Raw genomic sequence first — 17237 nt, 5'->3', positions numbered from 1 at the left:
AGAATTCGGCCCATGGCAGGAGATCCACCCAGTCAGAATGGTGGGCATTAACGAAGTGCCGAAGGTAACTGGTCAGGTTCTGATTGATCCGCTCCACTTGACCATTAGACTGTGGGTGGTAAGCGGAGGAGAAGTCCAGGGTGACGTCCAGCAATTTACAAGTGGCTCTCCAGAAACGGGAAGTGAACTGTACCCCACGATCCGACACGATGTGACGGGGCAGGCCATGAAGACGGAAGATGTGGCGGATAAAGTCTTTAGCCAGCTCGGGTGCAGACGGAAGACCTGGCAGTGGAATGAAGTGAGCCATCTTGGAGAAGCGGTCAGCGACCACCCAAATGACCGTACAACCGGCAGAGACGGGTAGATCAGTAATGAAGTCCATCGCTATATGCTGCCAGGGGGCAGCAGGTACTGGCAGAGGTAGGAGGCGGCCGGCCGGCAGGTGTCTCGGAACTTTGTTGCGGGCGCAGGACACACAGGCAGAAACAAAGTCTATTACATCCTTGTGCAGGTTAGGCCACCAGTAGTGCCGGGTAATAAGCTGGAGGGTCTTTTTCTGACCGGCGTGGCCAGCTAGTTTAGAAGAATGACCCCAGTGTAGGATCTTCTCCCGATCAGGTACTGGTACGAACGTCTTACCAGGAGGAAGACGATTTAGACTCACGGGAGCCACCTGCATTACTCTGGCGGGATCGATGATATGTTTCGGATCCTCCTCGAGATCAGACACCAGAAAGGACCGAGACAAGGCGTCCGCCTTGACGTTTTTGTCAGCCGGGCGAAAATGAAGGACAAAATCAAAACGTGCAAAAAACAAGGACCACCGGGCTTGGCGCGGGTTAAGTCTCTGGGCATGCTGGAGGTAAGCCAAGTTCTTGTGGTCAGTGTAAATTATTACCGGGTGGAGAGCCCCCTCGAGCAGGTAACGCCACTCCTCCAATGCCAGTTTGATGGCCAATAACTCTCGGTCTCCTATGGAATAATTGCGCTCTGAGGAGGAGAAGAGTTTAGAGAAGAAGCCGCAAGTTACCATCCTCCCGGAAGATGATTTTTGAGTAAGTACCGCTCCGGCTCCAGAGGAGGAGGCGTCAACTTCCAGGAAGAACTGCTTGTTGCCGTCCGGGCGATGCAGCACCGGGGCGGAAGAGAAGGCCTGTTTAAGGGAAAGAAAGGCCTCCTCTGCTTCGGGTGGCCACTCTTTGGGATTAGTACCTTTACGGGTGAGCGCAGAAATTGGGGCCGTCCGGGAAGAGAAGTGTGGTATGAAGAGGCGGTAGTAGTTGGCGAAGCCCAGGAATCGCTGAATGGCCTTCAACCCCTCCGGTCGGGGCCATTTCTCGATGGCAGACAGTTTCTCAGGATCCATTTGTAGGCCGGTCTGAGAGATAATGTAGCCCAGAAACGGAAGCGAGGTCTGCTCAAAGAGGCACTTCTCAAATTTAGCGTAGAGATGGTTCTGCCTTAGCCTGAGCAGGACCTGACGAACGTCCCTCCGGTGAGTCTGGAGATCCGGAGAGAAGACCAAGATGTCGTCCAGGTACACCACTACGCAGGAGTAGAGAAGGTCCCGGAAGATGTCATTGACCAACTCTTGAAAGACGGCAGGAGCGTTACAGAGACCAAAGGGCATTACCAGGTATTCATAGTGGCCGTCCCGGGTGTTGAATGCCGTCTTCCATTCATCCCCCTGACGAATACGAACCAGGTTGTACGCCCCACGAAGGTCCAGTTTGGTGAAGATCCTAGCCCCCCTCAGGCGATCAAATAATTCTGGAATGAGCGGGAGGGGGTACTTATTCTTCACCGTGATCAGGTTTAGGCCTCTATAGTCTATACAGGGACGGAGAGAGCCGTCCTTCTTTTTGACGAAAAAGAAGCCTGCTCCCGCCGGGGAGGTAGATTTCCGGATGAATCCTCTGGCCAGATTCTCCTCAATATATTCGGACATTGACCGGGTCTCAGCAGCGGATAAAGGATAGATACGCCCACGGGGAGGAGTAGTACCGGGTAGCAGATCGATGGGACAGTCGTATGGTCTATGTGGTGGTAATGTCTCTGCCTCCTTTTTATTAAAGACATCTGCATAAGACCAATAAGGAATCGGAAGTCCAGGTAGATTAGCTGGGGTAGGAGAGGGACGGACGGGATGGACGGGAACCAGGCAGGTTTTATGACAGTCTTGTCCCCAGCGAAGGACCTCTCCGGTTTGCCAGTCTAGCACGGGTGCATGTCTCTGGAGCCAGGGCAGACCTAGCAAGAGGGCGTGAGAGAGTCCAGGCAGAACATGAAAGGAGATACTTTCAGAATGCAGCATTCCCACCTGCAGGGTAATGGATTCGGTGATGAGTTGAATGGGGCGAGGTAAGAGGCCCCCATCCACGGCAGCGACAGACAAGGGTACAGCCAGAGGTTTGGTGGGGATGCGGTATTTCTCAACCAGGGACTGTGAAATAAGGTTCCAGAGTCAAGTTGGGCTAGTTCGAAATAACGGTTCTCCCCGTAGATGATCGAAACTGACAACAGCAGGGATGGAGAGGATTTATTCTTGTCTAGGTGGACCTCTCTGAGCGAACCTAGACACAGGCGTTTCCCGACCTCTCCGGGCAGGCACGGATCCGGTGCTCCTTACTGCCACAGTAGAAGCAGCTCCCCTCGGCACGGCGTGAGTCCTGACGGGTTTTGACCATCTTGGTCTGGTCGACCTGCATAGGCTCAGGAGAGTGTACCTGGGGAGAGATGGAGGGAATGACGGGTTTCTGGAAAGTAGGAGCTAAACGTGGAATCCTTCTCTCACGGGTGACCTCTTTGGCACGCTCCTGGAACCGTAGGTCAATCCGGGTGGCAAGGGTTATTAGATCATCGAGAGAGGTAGGAATGTCCCGACCAGCAAGTTCATCTTTAATACGACCGGACAGACCCTCCCAGAAGACGGATACCAGAGCGTCGTTATCCCAGGCCAGCTCCGAGGCAAGGGTGCGGAACCGTATGGCATATTGGCCCACGGTGAGACCCTCCTGACGGAGGCGTAGCAGAGAGGATGCGGATGAGGTCTTCCGTCCGGGTTCGTCGAAGACTTTCCGGAAAGCCGAGAGAAAAGCAGGCAAGTTGGACACCAGGGGGTCTCCTCTCTCCCATAGAGGATTTAGCCAGGCCAGGGCCTCCCCGGTGAGATGGGACATGATAAAGGCAATTTTGGCCCGGTCGGAATTAAACTGATGGGACAAAAGTTCAAAGTGCAGGGTGCACTGATTTATGAAGCCCCGAGCCTGGACGGGGTCGCCTCCGAAGCGAGGAGGTGCAGAAAGCCGGGGTCCGGGGTAGGATACCATAGTATTAGTGGACAGCGGAGCTGCCGGATTGCAAGATATGGCACTGGCGGAGGTTGTTGGTGGATCAGACAGAGTGTTCAGGCGAGTATTAACATTCCGCAGGTGACCCAGGATGGCCTCCTGTTGGGACCTCTGACGGGACAGTTCAAGAGCGAGGTCCGAGAGCGAGGGAGCTTGGGTGCCACCGGGTTCCATGGCCCGAGCAAACTGTAACGGGTCCGGGAGGCGGAACCTCTGAGCTACTATACAAGGGGGCGGCCCTTGTAAGGGAGCGGGTGGCAGTCTCTGGGTGAACGGACAGGGAGTTACGGCAAGTGATCAGGGCAGTCTCTGGGTAAGGGGTAGGTACGACCTGTGATGGCGGAGCCTCCGGGTAGGCTAGCAGGCAGATGGTAGATGTGTGCTCCCAGGTGAGCAAGCGAGAGTCTCTGGAATAGCAGGTGGTCACGGCACGTGACGGCGGAACCTCCGGGCTGGCAGGCAGGTAGGTAATGGAGAAGCGCTCCCAGGTGAGCGGGCAAGAGTCTCTGGAATAGCTGGTGGTCACCGCACGTGACAACGGGACCTCCGGGCTGGCAAGCAGGCAGGTAACGGAGAAGCGCTACCAGGTGAGCGGGCAAGAGTCTCTGAGATAGCTGGTGGTCACAGCACGTGACAACGGAGCCTCCGGGCTGGCAAGCAGGCAGGTAACGGAGAAGCGCTCCCAGGTGAGCGGGCAAGCTGATCCATAGACAGACTGACCGGAGTTGTAAGGCAGACCGTCGGACCTCAGGCAAGCAGGCAGGTAGCTGATGTGCGCTCCCAGGTGAGCGGACAAGTTGGTCCTTAGACAGACTGACCGGAGTTGTAAGGCAGACCGTCGGACCTCAGGCAGGCAGGCAGGTAACAAGTATTCAGGCAGGAATCAGGCAGGTAACTAGCAGGAAACTGGCAGGAAACTGGCAGGTAACTGGCAGGTAACTGGCAACGGGACCTGAGGGCTGAAGCACAGGTGAGACACAGGTGCAAACAACATTGCTCGGGCACCTCCATTTTGGAGGAGGTGCCTTATATATGATGAAGTCCTCCGGCCATTGGCCGGGGACTCCTTAGGACGGCGCGCGCGGCCCCTTTAAGAGGGGGGGAGCGCGCGCGCGCGCGCCCTAAGCACAGAGGCCGGGAAGGAGTGCGCGCTGAGAGCAGAGCGGGAGGAGGACGCCGGGAAGGAGCGCGCGCTGACAGCAGAGCGGGGAGAGGACGCCGGGCACGGAGCAGAGCGGTGAGGGGAGCAGCGTCCCTGCCTAGCAGAGGGCAGGGACGCCAGCGCTACAAAGTGTAGCACAGATTCATCTCACGGCCTCACTACTGAGCATGTACATAAAGTGCAGCACAGATTCATCTCACTGCCTCACTACTGAGCATGTACATAAAGTGCAGCACAGATTCATCTCACTGCCTCACTACTGAGCATGTACATAAAGTGCAGCACAGATTCATCTCACGGCCTCACTACTGAGCATGTACATAAAGTGCAGCACAGAATCATCTCACGGCCTCACTACTGAGCATGTACATAAAGTGTAGCACAGATTCATCTCACGGCCTCACTACTGAGCATGTACATAAAGTGCAGCACAGATTCATCTCACTGCCTCACTACTGAGCATGTACATAAAGTGCAGCACAGATTCATCTCACTGCCTCACTACTGAGCGTGTATATAAAGCGCAGCACAGATTCATCTCACTGCCTCACTACTGAGCGTGTACATAAAGTGTAGCACAGATTCATCTCACTGCCTCACTACTGAGCGTGTACATAAAGTGCAGCACAGATTCATCTCACTGCCTCACTACTGAGCATGTACATAAAGTGCAGCACAGATTAATCTCAACTAAAAGCCCAGATCCTTAGATCAGGAACAGAACAGACATTTATAGGACATTTTATAACTTTCCCAAATTCTTAAGGAAACATTTACAGCACATCCTGCATTGTACTAATGAACCCAATTTATTAGATATTTTAGGAGTCAGAGTTGGTCCATTTTAACCGACTCCACTAAAATGGACTCCGACTCCCCGACTCCACCACTCCGACACCACGACTCCGACACCACAGCCCTGCTTTAAAGGAGTTGTCTACTTTTGGGGACAATTAGTTTTTTTGCTTGAATTCAAGTATTTGGGGCTACAAATCATTTTTGCATTTGGGGTTCAGTAAAAATGTTGCACAGTTGGTATTTTATAGCCTTTGTACTGTACTGTCTATTTCAGCATGATGGCTCAGTAGTTAGCACTGCAGCCTTGCAGTGCTGGGTTCAAATCCAACCAAGAACAACATCTGCAAGGAGTTTGTATGTTCTCCCCGTGTTTGCGTGGGTTTCCTCCAGGTTCTCCGATTTCCTCGTACACTCCAAAGACCGATAGGAAATCTAGATTGTGAGCCCCAATGGGGACAGTGATGATAAGAAGCGCTGTGGAATTAATGGCACTATACAAGTGAGTAAAATAGAAAATAAAATAATTACTGGCTGCAGAATGAGCTATCTGAGAGTCTAACCGTGAGTTCGTTCTGACCATGAGAATTGGTAGAGTTTGTAGATCTGTTTTTTTTTCTCTGCGCCTCTCGGCTGATTTACGACCGCAGACCACATCAAAGTTGAATGTGCGGGGGGGGGGGGGGGACAAACAACTAATAAAAGTCAAACAGTGCAAAAATTTTAATGAAATCCAGTTGCAAAAATGACTTATCCCCAAATATATGCATTTAGTAAAAAACTAAAACGTGTCCCCCAAAGGTGGACAACCTATGAACAGCCAATTAAAAGCTACTTAACAACAGTTATACCTTCCAGTACCAATTTGTGCAAGCATAGATTGATCCATGAGATGAACAGTCAGCCAGAAAGGATCATAGATCTGCTGTATGTCCACACTGTGCCCAAAATACAGGAGTATATCCCTGAATGGAGGTATTGGCATGAAGCTGAGCAGTCAGGAGAATAATTAAAGACCTGAGAGATGCATGTGACTCTCTAGGCTCATATAGGTCATGGTGATTCTGGAGCATTTCATGAAATCATTCCTTAGCAGCAGGACTGATCCACAAATATCGAAGGTTACTAATGAACTTCAGTTTGCTGGTGATTGCCCCGAGTTTTCTCAGCAAACCACAGATTATCATATTCTACAGAGAGATGACGGATGGAAACAACAGATTTTGTTTCTACTATTTTAAAGCTGTTTAGCTGCTATTAATAACACTAAAAGCCAGAATTGTTACATTATGGAATTCCTTCTTCTGTTCTGTAATATATCTGATAAAATGGAGCTGTACTTTATGGCTGTACACATTGAAAGTAATTTATGTGTTTTCTCCCGGGGAGCACAGGACATTAACTATGTACTGTTCGACCTACACTATACAAGTGTTTCCGAGTTATACCCGGCCCTGAGAACTGAAGGCTTCAGGAACAGTATTAAGACACATTTTTGAGTAGTTTTTGCAGGAATGAGGTTGCAAACACCAGAAAATGTTATAATTTATACAATATCTTAGAATGGATCATAATGCCGAGTGAATATAGAGTTCCCATATAGTGAGCAAGACTGGTGGGTTACGTTACGGTCACTAACAGCCGGATAAATCTTACTGATAAATTCTAAAAATGGTAATCATTGTAGGCGATCAATAAAAAGTCAAGACGAGAATGGAAGAACAAAAAAAATACATGTTCAATAGCGAAAGGCGAGGCTATGAAGAAGGAAGACAAAGTTAGTAAGATTTCTCCAAACAGTTTAGAAACCTCCTGAAAGCCGTCTCCTACAGGACTTCTTACTACAGCGCACGTCGGCCATGATCTTGCCACGTCCGTATGTCCTATGTGTTGCTTCATCTTCTCATATCTTCAAAGTCATAAGACGTGGTAGAAGCTTTCTGTGCATTGTACAGTGTGAGTTAGGGCCAAATGTGGGAAAAGTATAAAAGCGTGATAAAAATAACGTCTTTCTGCCATTCCCAGTTTGATGCGGTCACGGAATTGAAAGTCACTTGTAATTCCATTATTAAGGATATCAATACCGGCTTAGTGGAAGGAGAACTAATGATTCATAGAGAATCAAATATTCCAGGCAAAATTACAAAGGGGCCGAAATAATTTAGCACAAAGTATTCGCTACTTCTACTATTCGTTTCTGTTCCCTCGTTCCATTACAATAAGGAGCTACACATTATCTGCTCGACAAGCTCTCAGGTATATATATATATATATATATATATATACACATTGTATCCATTATCCCACGGGCCAGTTACGCATTTAAGGAACAAGAAGAATATATTTAGATTAGTTACTAGCTGAAGAATGACTCAAGAAATTACCTCAGCACTTATCCATCATTGTCGCCAGATAAAAATAACAAGAGAGAGAAAATACTATATAAAGTTACAATTGAGCACAGTGCCTCGAAATCAAACATTTTACATTTACTAGATGAAAAGTGTAACTGTAAAGTCCAGTATCTAACTTTATAAATTCTGAACGCAACGTGCCCTGGGGAAAATACCAACTCTTCCCAGGATTATTAATGATATGTAATAGAGTCCACAATGTGAACGCATTAAACACGAGCAGAGGAGGGTTCAGGGGAAGACCGGAGAGCTTCTTCACCAGCATTTATACATATATAACACAGGACGCTTATAAAATACATGAATGACTTACAGCCGCCAGTTACCCAAAGGCAGAACAATGTTTCCAAATGTATCATTGAGACAACTCACTGACCTGAACATTCACACAGGAGAAGGCATTAGTAAAGTACATGACATTAGCACATTGGCTATATCAGCACCCAGCTACTACATCAGCACCCATCTACTTCTTTAGCACCCATTTATTAAATCTGCCCACATCTACTACATCAGCACCCATCTACTATATCTGCCCACATCTACTACATCAGCACCCATCTACTATATCTGCCCACATCTACTACAGAGGCACCCATCTACTATATCTGCACCTATCTACTATATTAGCACCCATCAATTAAATCTGCCCACATCTACTACATCAGCACCCATCTACTATATCTGCCCACATCTACTACATTTACACTCATCTACTACAGTATGTTAGCACCCATCTACTATATTAGCACCCATCTACTACAGCATGTTACCTTACATCTACTATATGAGCATGCATCTACTACAGTATGTTAGCTCACATCTACTATATTAGCATCCATCTACTACAGTATAGCTCACATCCACTATATTAGCACCCATCTACTATATTAACAACCATCTACTACAGTATGTTAGCTTACATCTACTATATTAGCACCCATCTACTACAGTATGTTAGCTCACATCCACTATATTAGCACCCATCTACTATATTAACAACCATCTACTACAGTATGTTAGCTTACATCTACTATATTAGCACCCATCTACTACAGTATGTTAGCTCACATCCACTATATTAGCACCCATCTACTATATTAGCACCCATCTACTACAGTATGTTAGCTTACATCTACTATATCTGCACCCATCTACTATATTAGCACCCATCAATTAAATATGCCCACATCTACTACATAGGCACCCATCTACTATATCTGCCCACATCTACTACAGAGGCACCCATCTACTATATCTGCCCACATCTACTACAGAGGCACCCATCTACTACAGAGGCACCCATCTACTATATCTGCACCCATCTACTATATTAGCACCCATCAATTAAATCTGCCCACATCTACTACATAGGCACCCATCTACTATATTTGCCCATATTTACTACAGAGGCACCCATCTACTACAAAGGCACCGATCTACTATATCTGCACCCATCTACTACATCAGCACCCATCTACTATATGTGCACCGATCTACTACATTAGCACCTATCTATTATATCTTCACCCATCTACTACATAAGCACCCATCTATTATATCTGCACCCATCTACTACATTAGCACCCATCTACTTCATTAGTACCTATCTATTAAATCTGCCCACATCTACTACATAGGCACCCATCTACTATATCTGCACCAGCTACTACATCAGCACCCATCTACTATATCTGCACCAGCTACTACATCAGCACCCATCTACTATATCTGCCCACATCTACTACATTTACACTCATCTACTACAGTATGTTAGCACCCATCTACTATATTAGCACCCATCTACTACAGCATGTTACCTTACATCTACTATATGAGCATGCATCTACTACAGTATGTTAGCTCACATCTACTATATTAGCATCCATCTACTACAGCATGTTACCTTACACCTACTATATTAGCACCTATCTACTACAGTATGTTAGCTCACATCTGCTATATTAGCATCCATCTACTACAGTATGCTAGCTTACATACACTATATTAGCACCCATCTAGTATATTAGCACCCATCTACTGCAGTATGCTAGCTCACATCTAGTATATTAGCACCCATCTACTGCAGTATGCTAGCTCACATCTAGTATATTAGCACCCATCTACTACAGTATGTTACCTTACATCCACTATATTAGCACCCATCTACTATATTAGCACCCATCTACTACAGTATGTTAGCTCACATTCACTATATTAGCACCCATCTACTATATTAGCACCCATCTACTACAGTATGTTACCTTACATCCACTATATTAGCACCCATCTACTACAGTATGTTAGCTCACATTCACTATATTAGCACCCATCTACTATATTAGCACCCATCTACTACAGTATGTTACCTTACATCCACTATATTAGCACCCATCTACTACAGTATGTTACCTTACATCCACTATATTAGCACCCATCTACTATATTAGCACCCATCTACTACAGTATGTTAGCTCACACCTACCATATTAGCACCCATCTACTACAGTATGTTACCTTACATCCACTATATTAGCACCCATCTACTATATTAGCACCCATCTACTACAGTATGTTAGCTCACATTCACTATATTAGCACCCATCTACTATATTAGCACCCATATACTATATTAGCACCCATCTACTACAGTATGTTAGCTCACATCCACTATATTAGCATCCATCTACTACAGTATGTTACCTTACATCCACTATATTAGCACCCATCTACTATATTAGCTCACACCTACTATATTAGCACCCATTTACCCTAATAGATTGCAAACACGTTAGCACACAATATCAGCACACACATTACATTTAGTGAGAACAATTTAAAAAAACTCGTTGTGAAGCAAGATATGAAGAGAACATCAACAATACTCTTTGATAATGTTTTTTTAGCAGATCACATCACTTCCACATCTTAATATATGTGATCTTTTCACCAATTTACAAAAAACACTTTTTAGTAAAAAAAATCACGCCTACTTGAATTGTAGTCAAAGCATTTAAATGTTACGTCACAAAGATAAATGTAAAAATCAGTTGTGAGTGAATCACAATTAATAATAAAATGAGTAGTTATTGAAGGGATTTTCTATGTAGGCGCATGAATAGAAATCTGAAGATGCGGCACTACACAAAAATACAGCATTTAGTATGGCAGCTCAATTGCTATATAAATAAAAAATACAAAAAAAAAAAGTATGATGTCTTAATGTTAGTGAAAATAAGAGCTTCCAAATGTTCTTCTTGAAAGATTAATGTCAACAATATTTGTGACCATTAGATATGGCGCCTTCGGTACTATATACATTATATACATATTTCATGTTTTTGTGTCATTAATTATACAGATGAAAGTAGAGAGAACACGCAACCAGAAAATTGATTCAACCAAGTGAAAACAGGATTTGGTTCCATCACAATTGATGAACCCCAAAAACTAGTCAGAAGTAGGAAAGTGAGCGCAGAAACTTTCTCTGACGACTCTGACAACCTGCCCAATACTAAGCAAAGCCGTGAGCGATCTGACGTAACATCTAAACTCTGATTTTGACATTCTCATAACACTTATTACCTGATTATACTTTTCACTTTTTAGGTCAAAAATGGTAATGCTTGCTGCGACGGATGAGCCTTATAAATGACTTTCCTAAGTTTCTAGCCTAGGTTCAAAGCTGGCGCCGTATGTGAAAAATGTCTGTGCGTGAAAGTAATATGTATTATGCACATCCTCAATATCAGAAAGCAAAGAAAATACAAACAACACAAGGACAAATTCCACTGGATCCACATGGCCCTCATGCTCTGCCAGTTAAAGGAGCAGATGACTCGGAGCAGAAATAGGAAGCATTAATAGCGAGTCTGTGTGGGGCAGACACTGAGATTATTTTCATGTCACAACACTATTGACGCTCGTAACATTAATATGGACTTGAACGAACCATTAAATCAATGAAAGTGCAGTCGGGTCTGCTCAGTCACTGCTGGATTTACTACAAGGAAATAGAGGCTATTACTAGAGCCTATATAAAGAAGCTTTTCCTCTACAGACCTGGATCTAAGGAAATGGGTTTGTGTCAGACCATAATCATGTATGCAGCTTTTATGACTGTATTATGTGTCCGCTGTTCATATAGAATCTTCTTACATCTCATAATTGTTTCCTCAATTGGAAAAAGTATTATTCTTTACAGGCTGCTGAGTCAGATGAACCGTAATTCTCATTACCATCATATTCCTATTTTTCACTACACCTGCAGATCATTTCTATGTCTTTTAAAGGTAATATAATAATTTCTAGAAAAGCAACAAAAAAAAACAAATCATCCACTCTTAGAAAGTAAATCATGACTTTAATTAATCACATCATATAAAAGTGGTCATTTACAGGGATTTAGCATGCAATGGTGTTTTCTTTCTTGTTAGGCAAAGAATGTATAGACAATAACAGCACAAAACGAGAAACTGTACATACATTATGAAAAGTTCCTCTAAAACCTAAATACTTAACATCCTTTGTTTTTCACTGACAGCTCACATATAAATACTCTTTATCAGACATGGGATGAAGTGCGATGGTCTGACCTGGATCTACCCTGATAAAAGATACATTAACCTTTAGCCACGCTGAATATTTGTGAGCTACTGTCCATAATGTGGGCGATCAATATCTTCTCACAAATTCAACACATAGATGGATAGATAATAATAATAATAGATACATGATAGATATAGATTGATAGATGATAGATAGATAGATAGATAGATAGATAGACACATGGATAATAGATAGATGATAGATACATGATAGATATATAATAGACAGATAATAGATAAATTGATAGATAATACATAGATAGATGACAATTAATAGATATGGTTGACAAGAGACAAATGGACATTACAGAGACAGCTAGATATACAATTATACGGATAGAAAAGAGATATTTCAAGATAGATAAATAGATCTGAAAAATAATAATCTTTATTTATATAAAGATAACATATTCCCCAGCACTTTACAATTAATATGAAATCATAGATAGATGGATAGATAGATATGAGATAGATAGATATGAGATAGATAGATAGAGAGATAGATATGAGATAGATAGATAGATATGAGATAGATAGATAGATAGATAGATAGATAGATAGATATGAGATAGATAGATATGAGATAGATAGATAGAGAGATAGATATGAGATAGATAGATAGATAGATATGAGATAGATAGATAGATAGATAGATATGAGATAGATAGATAGATAGATATGAGAGATAGATAGATAGATATGAGATAGATAGATAGATAGATATGAGATAGATAGATAGATAGATATGAGAGATAGATAGATAGATAGATAGATAGATAGATAGATAGATAGATAGATAGATAGATATGAGATAGATAGATAGATGGATAGATAGATAGACAGATGATAGATATGAGATAGATAGATATGAGATAGATAGATATGAGATAGATAGATAGATAGATATGAGATAGATAGATAGATATGAGATAGATAGACAGAGAGATAGATAGATAGATATGAGATAGATAGATAGATAGATATATATGAGAGGTAGATAGATAGATAGATAGATAGATAGATAGATAGATAGATAGATAGATAGATAGATAGATAGATAGATAGCAAAAAATTGGAACAGCACCGTATATAGTAACCATGGGTGCAAAGCCCCCCAAAGAAATATCCGTTTGCAATAATAATAGCAATAAACAGTCAGGTAGCACTCCAAAAAATTTGATGACAAAAGTGGACTTTATTAGCCCATATGGTGTGGCAACGTTTTGGTTGTGACCAACCTTTCTCAAGTATGAGAAAGGTTGGTCACGACTGAAACGTTGCCACACCATATGGGCTAATAAAGTCCACTTTTGTCATCAAATTTTTTGGAGTGCTACCTGACTTTAGATAGATAGATATATGAATAGATAGATAGATAGAAGATATATAGATAGATAGATAGATAGATAGATAGATAGATAAATGATAGATAGAAGATATATAGATAGCTAGCTAGCTAGCTAGCTAGCTAGATAGATAGATAGATAGATAGATAGATAGATAGATAGACCTGGAATATCCGGCCTCTGTTCCATAGCCGTAGGGTGAGACAATAAATCGTTTTGTCAGTGCGTGGTTGCACTTACTCTACCAGAAACACCTGAGCACAAGTTCTTTATAAATATAATATTTTGCTGGAGGAGCAAAATAAATAAATAAAGAATAAAACTAACAGTGGTGAAATATTGAAGGCCACATATACAGAAAAGCAGAAGACGCTTGACCCCACTCACGGAGCTGGTCCACAATCTGACTCTTTTCGGCCCCCACCTCATTCCCTTCAGGACGGGCAGGGTCGCCCCTCTTTTGTGTATCACCTGTAGATATTTTTTACATCTGTGTTACAGTATTTTACAGCTTACATTGACTTTTTCTATTAGTAGGTGTACATTTTAGGGAAATACACTGGTTCGTATTTCCTGCCTCCAATGACGGTGCTGGACAACGTGTTAATATTTATATAGAATGATATTATAAGGCTATGTTCCCACATGTTGTGTTTTATTACGTCAGAAATCTGCAGCAAAACTGATCTGTGGCAGGTAATCAGCTGCCTGAAAAACGCAGGTTTTGCTGCAGTTTTTGATGTGTTTTTTCAGCGTTTTTTTCACGGTCCTTCTGTCTCATTCTGTCCTATGAGTGAAAAAAAGCTGAAAGAAGTGACATGCTCTATTTTCCAAAAACCCAACCAAGGGACAAAATAAGCAGCAAAAAAAAAACAAGATGCGTGAACAGAGAATTCTGGTTTCTCATAGACTTTGCTTGTACTGCAAAAGACAGCAGAAAATTTGTATAAAAATCTGCAGCAAAAAACGCTGAAAAACACAACATGTGTGAACATAGTCTTATAATACACAGCAGTGAACCATACATAAAGCTGGATATGTCGAAGTTAAATAACTTCTTCTTCGTTGGAATAAAAAGCTACATGTAAAAAGACAGAAACTTGTTGCAGGGCAATAATGCAATGTGTGAATGAGTGTGAGCTGCCTTTTCCCAGGTGGACGCTCGGAGGACTGACAGCCACCTCACTTGGCCTTCTGATGCCCGGCATGTGTGTGGTAGGGCACTGTGTGGTAGGGCATTGTGCTCAGCTGGGCTTTACATTATTCTTTACTTGATATTCAACAGGTGAGAAATTGTATGACCGGGAAAGAAAGTACACCTGCATAAAACTGCTCCTGTCCAGCCCCCATGCTCTAACACGATGTAGCTGCACTATGACAGCATGTAATAATGGGCGCTGGTACCCTCTGTTACCACTGTGGTAAAGCTTTGGGCAGAGCCCTGGAGAGCAGCTGCAGGTGCTGTCCAGTGCTGCCATTACCTGCACCACACAGGTGGCAGCACCCAGCTGCAGACATTGTACCTGGCATCATGTGGACACTGAGAATAGCAGCTAGGTCTCATCACAGAACACAGGATGGAGCACTAGAAGTCTCAGCATGTCTTTCACTTTTGCAAAATCATCACTTTCCATCAGTCTTCTATGGAAACATTCAGGACAGTCGACTGCACTCACCTCATCTCTCCAAATGCCCCGGGGTAGCCCTCCATCCATGGGCTCATCTCAGTCTTCATGGGGCTGCCATAGGGCACCCTGCTCAGCATGGCGGCAGCTGGATACCAAGAGTCCGGAGGGAAGTCACTGTCCGCCCCAGGTGGCACATGGCTTCTGGAGTAGCCATACAGGCTGGCATCAGTGTAAGACCCCGCAGACGGACCCTCCTCGAAGAGAGAGTGCCAGTTCCCAGCTGGACCACAGTGGGCATAGCCGGAGATTTCCCCATACCTGCCTGGTGCCCCCCAAGCACTGCCACCAAACTCCATGGGGCTTTCCACTTTTATTCTGCCATGTGGAGTAAGTGCCATCTGGAAGCTGTAGGCTGGGTAGGCAGGGTTATCCTCCATGAATGTAGCAGGCTTGTACAAAGTAAGGCTGGGTGCCAACTCCATGCCCCGGCTCCTGTAGCCCCCTGGCTCAGGCAGTGCCAGCTCTGTGCAGGGTGGCTCCTTCTCCTCTGTGCAGCCCAGGGAGCTGCCATCCTCTGGGGCTTTGCCAGCGGAGAAGTTACTCTGGCCGCTCCTCCTGAAGGCTCCTTCCCGATATTGGGGGGATGAGTTTTCAGACTTGTCTTCCTCACCCACCTGGCACTTGTGGGGGTCCACGGTGTGCGTGGAGGGGGCAGCAAACATGCAGTCTCCTCTCTGGGACTCTGCCCCCGCGTGCAGATGCTCCAGCGCCTCCATGCTCAGCCCCAGGGACACGGACACCGCTTTACAGATCTCCTTGGCGCTCTCCGAGATGCCCGGGGGCGTCAGGGGGTACCTGTCCTTGGCCGCCCGCTCCGGGCTGCCCTCCTCGGGCTCCAGCATCCCTCCCTGCTCGCCCAGGATCTCCTTCAGCTCCGTGGAGCAGCTGCTCAGGGCAGGGAACTGGGAGCCCTCGCCGGGGGGCTCTGGCTGGGCACTTTCTCTCCAGGGGGCTGCCTGGGTGCTGGGGGCTTCAGACCAGTCGGCGGGGGGCTCAGTCCAGGCGGAGTGTGTGTGGCGGGCACAGGCTGGCACCGGGGGGCAGGCGTCAGGTGGAGCAGCAGTCTTCCTGTCACCCTGCAGCGCCTCCCGGACACTCAAAAAGAGGTTTTCAAAGGCTCCCCGTATCATCTTGGCGGGCGGCTGCTTGTACACCCCCCCGAGTCCAATGTGCACCTCCATCTCCCTTCCCAGGTCAGGGCTAGTGCCAAGGTTAGTGCCCGCCCACCTTGTCTTGCAGTGCCCGGCTCTGGTGTGCACAGTGTGCTAAGTTCTCCGTCACAGAGCAGTGCTGTACAGAAGTTGTCCCAGCTGAGCACACACCGCCCCAACTACTCAGCGGCTCCTCCCCGCCCGGATCTCCACCTGCGCCCCCAATCTCCCCACTGTGCCCGCTGCGCTGCCCCGTGTGTGCGCTGCCCGCCGCCGCTATCTCTGCCCCTCCGCGCCGGCTGCACAGCGCAGGCAGCGGACACACAGCGCTACGTACATTGCCGGAGCTCAGCGGCTTCTAACTACAGAGGCCCCAGAACCCGGGCGGGTCCTACAGGGGACCGTCCCCTCGTGTCCCCGGACACTGGCCAAGAAACTCCTCGAGGCGAGGAGGCTAAACCGGAGACCCGCGCCGGGACCTTGCATGGAGGGCTCGAAACCCAGAACAGCAGAGTCGTCAGGAGGTTCTGCGGCAGCTGTTCCCATTCCTTAGAGATGACCAATGTGATTGCTGTCAGTGATACCAAGAAATGACGCCTGGCACTACATACTGTGTGCCCACAATGTGCCACAGAGGCCGGCACTACATACTGCCTGCCCTACATACTGTGTACCCACAATGTGCCACAGAGGCCAGCACTACATACTGCATGCCCTACAT

General features: G+C 45.6%; 1 protein-coding gene across 1 annotated transcript in view; it reads right to left on the bottom strand.

The window, feature by feature from the left end:
* AR (androgen receptor) overlaps positions 1-16933 on the bottom strand; it is a 503957-nt gene extending 487024 nt beyond the window's left edge. The window contains exon 1 of the mRNA XM_073640913.1: positions 15354-16933. Coding sequence (XP_073497014.1) covers positions 15354-16546 — 1193 coding nt within the window. The 5' untranslated portion in view covers positions 16547-16933. The remainder of the gene's footprint in view (positions 1-15353) is intronic.
* Between the last annotated feature and the right edge of the window lie 304 nt (positions 16934-17237).

This window comes from Phyllobates terribilis, unplaced genomic scaffold, assembly GCF_046119375.1.
Source record: "Phyllobates terribilis strain yellow unplaced genomic scaffold, ASM4611937v1 Scaffold_7__3_contigs__length_470593459, whole genome shotgun sequence".
Lineage (NCBI taxonomy): Eukaryota > Metazoa > Chordata > Amphibia > Anura > Dendrobatidae > Phyllobates > Phyllobates terribilis.
The sequence above is the reverse complement of the archived record's forward strand: the minus strand, read 5'-3'. Positions and strand labels throughout refer to the sequence as shown.